General features: G+C 40.2%; 1 protein-coding gene across 2 annotated transcripts in view; it reads right to left on the reverse strand.

The window, feature by feature from the left end:
• Positions 1 to 204: 204 nt before the first annotated feature.
• ccser1 (coiled-coil serine rich protein 1) overlaps positions 205 to 5832 on the reverse strand; it is a 136612-nt gene continuing 130984 nt past the window's right edge. The window contains exon 11 of one of the 2 annotated variants that reach the window (XM_088994123.1): positions 205 to 4682. In XM_088994123.1, coding sequence (XP_088850249.1) covers positions 4089 to 4682 — 594 coding nt within the window. In that variant the 3' untranslated portion in view covers positions 205 to 4088. The remainder of the gene's footprint in view (positions 4683 to 5832) is intronic. The other variant, XM_088994124.1, reaches the window with a different exon arrangement.

Below are 5832 nucleotides of genomic sequence, written 5' to 3' on the forward strand. Positions count from 1 at the left end.
TTGCATGACGACATGGCAGCAGACAGGTCGGACGCAGTAAAATTAATCTCGCCGTCCAACTCATCTGGACAGACGCTTCAAGGTTCTTCTTCAAGTAAATCACATTTATTGATGTGCTGAAATAGCAAGTCACATGATAGAAAAATGACTCATGCACCAAAACACCCCCTGGAAAAAAAACAGCATGCAAGCATCAAAGTCAAACCAGTTCAAGTGTTTTTTAATTGATTTAATGGCTTTAAATATGAATAAGAACAGAGACAGTGAAGCAAAAATCATGTGATAAAATATGGATAGTGCCAAAAACAAGCCCCAAAATACACCATAATTCATTCAACCTGATCATTCTGTTGGAAATCAGCATGGTATTAAACAGACATGTATGTAGCATATATGTTTGGTCAGAGATATATTCATAAATGACCTCCAATTCAACCTTGATGGGAATGGAGCAGCTTATACAAACATAAAATAGGTTTGGAAATGTGTCTTTTAGCAATGCTTCTTTCTTGTATCATTGGAAAGTCAGTTCTATTTCAAATGTTGAGAACAGCATGCTGGTCACACATTTTTTGTGCAATGACATTTGTACCGCTCAACCCACAGCTTCTTCAAAGAAAAAAAAAGAAATAAATAAAAATCCCTTCGAAATAGTGCAGTGTGTGACCAGCAGGACATACAGTACTTGATTGCTAAATTACTAAATTGTCATGTACGTATTTTACTTTGAAATAGTGGCCCCGATTATCACTTTGAAGGACACAAATGCCATCCCGCATTGTGTGTGATTAGCGTCACACACGATATTGCGGTCCACAAATGGAGGTCCCACACAAAAAGGGCATGGGATCAAAAATGAAATAAAATAGCCTTTACTTACAAGGAAAGAAGGTTTGCGTCAAAGATGTCCCCAAAAATTCCCATGAGGTTTTTTTAGGTTGCACTGAGCTAAAGTGCAAAGGCCTTTAGAAGTGTGTGTACGTAGAAACTATCATGATTATGATCTGGAACTTTTTTTTTAAATCGCCGCATCTACTCTTACGGGACTGTGGACGACGGGCAAGTTTGTTCACACCTTCGCATCAGAATTATATGTACAGAACGAGTCATTTACAATCCAAACAGTTATTCCAAAACAAAACCAAAACATTCATTCAGCAACACTTAAAAAGTTCACACGATATCTTAGTTTTGATTAATTTATGAGAGCATCATCAAAGTTATGCGTGTCCTTTCCACTGCATGATTGTTCTTCGTTGTATGGTGGTAAACATAAATAAGGCAATAATACAAATTAAAATAATATTCCCACCATTCGAAATATAGCTTTTTTGAGTCTTCAATGACATGGAATGTCATGGTTGAAAGAAAGCGGAGTGTGATTAGCAGGGTTGAGGTGAATCAAGTCAGAGAAGGGCTTGAAGAGGAAAGAAAAATGGCAGGGGGGGAAGAGGGGTATGGGGGGGTTTGGCATCCAACAGCAATAAATACATAGTCGAGCCAAAATGGCGGTGATGGGTGTAACCTTTTACTCAGAGTCTTAATGTAAAAATGAATCCATTCTAATGAGATTTTGAAGTTGGAGACCAAACAATTGGACTCAGCCTCTTGCAGAAACTTGATTTGTGTCTTGTTTTGTTTTTAAACCTGGAAAAGTACAACATCCATAAAAAATGTATCCAGTGTGAACTCTGGTCATTTGTTTGGGTTTGGAAGCACGTTTGTCATACAACTAAAACCTTACCCAGTTGTCATTATCAAACTTTCAACTCACTCAACATGGTTGTAATCTGACCAGAAAAAGGTTTCCATTAGAAAAAAATGGATTGAATGTTTTTGCCACAAATTTATTAAAAAATATTTTTGTTCTTTTGACTTCAAGATGGCGTCCCCAGAGTGGCTGCCTTACCAGCAGCTCCTGCATTTTGTTTTTCTACTTCTTCCTTTCCTTTTCTCTTCCTTCCATAACTTTGCTGCTTGCTGTGTGCATCACACACAAATGAAGTGTTACATGGAAAGTTATTTCAACGGTTTTTAGTAATTACTTTTGGAAAACGATGTATAGTTCGATCTGCTTATGGTCAATGTTTTTATATTTTGGCAACAAAAGGCATCGAATTTTAGGTGGATAAACATTTTTTCTGCCTCAAAACAGCCATTGTATAAATTACCCATTTTGTGTGTATGAATGTTTTTTAAATATTTTGGCCTCAAACGAACAACTATAAACTACAACAATACAAATTGGGAATTATTCAGTATCTTATCGATTTAAAAGCAGGCCTCCACTTTGTACCATACTTTTTTCACATTTGCAGACAGTAGGGGGCCAAAGACGTGATTTACACTCTGAACTGATTACCAGCCAATCACAGGGTACTTAGTGTGTATACAAACAATCAGTATTCAATCAATAATGTAGGTTTTGAAAATAACATGCGTGTTCTTTTGGCACAGGAGGTGGGCGGGGGTGGTTAAAATGGAGTCACATGCAACTTCCATACAGGAGGGATTTCAAATCAAGAACCTCAGAACGAACAGTGAGGTAGATGTGGTAACATCCAAACTACAATGCTTCCTATGGATTTAAAATGAAGAGCAAAATTACTAAAATAACAACAATGAAAAAAAATTATAATGTAGGAATTTAGAATATTTTTCCAAATGATTTTTAAAATCTACATGAGTGCTGCTGTCATAAATTATAAAGTGATTTGGGGAACCTTTGCAAATGAGTAACTTGTCACATATTCTTTTGTCACCGAACAAATTAGGAAGTTTGTAAACTCCGCGCCTTGTATGTTGGGTCTGCTAAAAAAAAAACTAAAATTCTCATTATTGTCTGTTATATGTGTTTATAGATTTAAATTTCAAAATAAATAGTAAGATGGATAAAAAAAACACTCACCAGCCACATAAATAAACTTCCCATACTGAAAAATATAGAGTCAGACTTCGCTAAGTCTTTTTAAATTAGCAAATTTAGTTAAGACTCTGGACGCTCAACCGTTAACTCATTCACTGCCATTCAATAATTTATTCGGGAATTGAAAATATGACGTAGAGCGCCATTCCTGCATTTGTTTGGGTTTTGTTTTTTCATGCTAGGGTGCTGAAAAAGCACTGGCCATGGCCGTTGGCAATGTTTTTTTCTTTTCCACAAGGGGGGAGCATTTCTTTTTTCTATGTTAGTGCTTTGCTTCAGCTACAGCTTTTGTTAAAGCCCAATATAAACCAAAATGTATTTATTGCATTGTATTTTGGACAGCCACCCTCATTTCAAGCTCATATAACTCCAGACCCATATAATTTAGGAATTAACTCTTTTTTTCTAATGAAAGAAGAGAGTCAAAGGTTTCTTACGCTGCATTGGATATTTACGTAGTCCTAAAACTCAATATTCGGTGGGTCCTGGAATTCGAGTGACAATGACAAAAACCCTGGAACTGGAGTGGACACATTTTTGCATGTCTGGCAGTGAATGAGTTAAGTGTCCCTTTTAGCTTCAGCTTCAACACCCCGCACAAACTGGACGGAAGAAACAAAAGATGGATGGAAGGATGATGAATTACAGGAACGGATGGATACATTTTGGCAAGGTGAAACAACGGTATCTGCGAGCATCCCTGCAAAGCACGTGTGACAGTCAGTTCCCATTGCATTTAGCAGCAAAAAATAAAATAAATAAAAACTTCAAATAAATTAAAAGGATGAAAAAAGAAGAATTACATTCAAAAATAACAAACACCATTTGTCGGTTGAGGTTCGTCCTGTTTTCCTTTTAGCCATCTATCAGCATATTTGGATACGTCTGTGTGTGTGCGGGTGTGCATGTGTGTGCGTGAGTGTGTGTGTGTGTGTGCGTGTGTGTGTTTGTGTGCGAGTGCGTGTGTGTGTGTGTGCATGCATGATTTTTTTTGTTTCTTTTCCACTTTAAGATGAGTAAAGAAATTGGTGTCTGTGTGGTGTGCATGAAGAAAATATCAGTTAAGATGGGCCCACGAGAGTCGTTTTGAGCATTGCGTTGAATCGGTTGCACCGTTTCCTTTACGACTTTGGAAAAGAGCAAACAAAATGTCTGTTTGCGATCAAGTGTCTCTATGTGTGAACGCCTGCAGGTCGGCGGTGTGCAGGGAGTGCTGGAGGAAGATGTTTTTACGAGAGTAACTATGCAGGGACAGCGGCCCCCGGGGCGGTTGCCCCAGGCGCCCTGTAAAGGGTGAGGAAGAAGAAGAAGAAGAAGAGGAAGAGGAGGCGGTGGAGGTTGGGTTGGGAGGCGAAGGGAGGCCTGACGATGAGATGCTCCCCCTGCTAGCCAGGCTATGGAGGCTGGAGGAGGAGGCGCCCACCGCCCGGGGGATTTGACTGTGGTGGTGAAGCTCCCCTTTGCGGGACACCGAGCTGCCTCCTAACGACTCGGAGGAGGATGAGACCCTTTCCGACTGCTGGCTGGTCAAAGATGGAATTGCGCGGTGGAGCTGAGGCTGCGTAGCAGCCATTGAGGAACAACGGGCTGTATTTGGAGCGTCGGCAGGCGGGTGGGAGTGATTCTCATTAGCGAGGTCCTCTGCGAGCAGCGTGGAGGGCAGTGCATCCTCGGCCCGCATTGCTTTTGGTTCCTTTGGGGGCAGGTTGCTGCTGCTGCTGCCTGGTCCTGACGACCCCTCTGGATGGCTGTTGGCCTGAAACAAGCGGCAAAAAGAAAACTACCTTTACAAAAAAAAAATGTGGCGTCATCATGTGATAGAGAATAGACAGAATAGAAGTTATCATATTTAAAACTTTCATGCTGTTACATGCTTAGTTTGTTGAACATGTGTGGCTAAAATACACAATGGTTTCTTGTGCACTTTGATAAGAACAAGAACCAGCCCGTCAAACTGTCATCCTCGGGTAATAAATCTGGCCTTGGCCCAAAAGGAGTATTTGTTGACACCCAACCCAGAACGGATGGGAGTACATGGTCCACTTGTAGGAGAAGAGCTCATTAGCCAAGTTACAAATCTATCGGTTCAAGGGCCACCCATTAAAATGTCTATGAGAAAGCGTAAATTCTCTTCTTTCATCAGAAAAAAAAACAAGTTAATTCCTAAATTATATACGTCTGGAGTTATATGAGTTTGAAACGAGGGTGGCAGTCCAAAGTACAATGCAATATAGACATATTGGATTATATAGAGCTTTAACAACAGCTGAAGCTGGAACAAAGCGCTATCATGGAGAAAAAAAGGGAAATGCTTCCCCTTGTGGAAGGGAAAAACATTGCCAGATGGCATGGCCAGCGCTTTATTGGCACCCAAACAAGAAAAAACAAAACCTCAACAAATTCGGGAATGGCGCTCTATGTCATATTTTTAATTCCCGAATACATTTGTGAATGGCAGTGAATGAGTTCAGTGAACACAAAGCTCGTACAATAGCAGGAAGCCATGACTATAAGTTTATCAATAATTATTTTAGGAGTATCAGGCGAAATTTATTCATACTCCGTAAAGCATATTAAAATGTTACATGTAAAAAAAAAAGGAATCAACAACATGCTGCTTCACCATGTCGCCGTTTCCCATTCAATGTCTTCTGCAAGTGGGACACCAGTTGCAGAAGACATAAATATAAAGCAACCTTGAGTTGGCACACATTCAGTACCATATATGGTCTTAAAGCTCCCCCTCGAGCGCGTGATGAGTTAAGGGTTTTTTTTTTTAACTGGGGTTGGGGATAAGCGCGCGCCTCCCGAAGAGAGGCACTGCCATTAGAGCGAGAGGGAGCGTGCCGCTCGCGTGTTTGCTGTCGACTGTTAATTGGGTGACATTTTGAGAACCAGGCCTCTGT

This window comes from Hippocampus bargibanti, linkage group LG04 (genome assembly GCF_051943395.1).
Source record: "Hippocampus bargibanti isolate YZ-2025 linkage group LG04, ASM5194339v1, whole genome shotgun sequence".
NCBI classification, from domain to species: Eukaryota; Metazoa; Chordata; class Actinopteri; order Syngnathiformes; family Syngnathidae; genus Hippocampus; species Hippocampus bargibanti.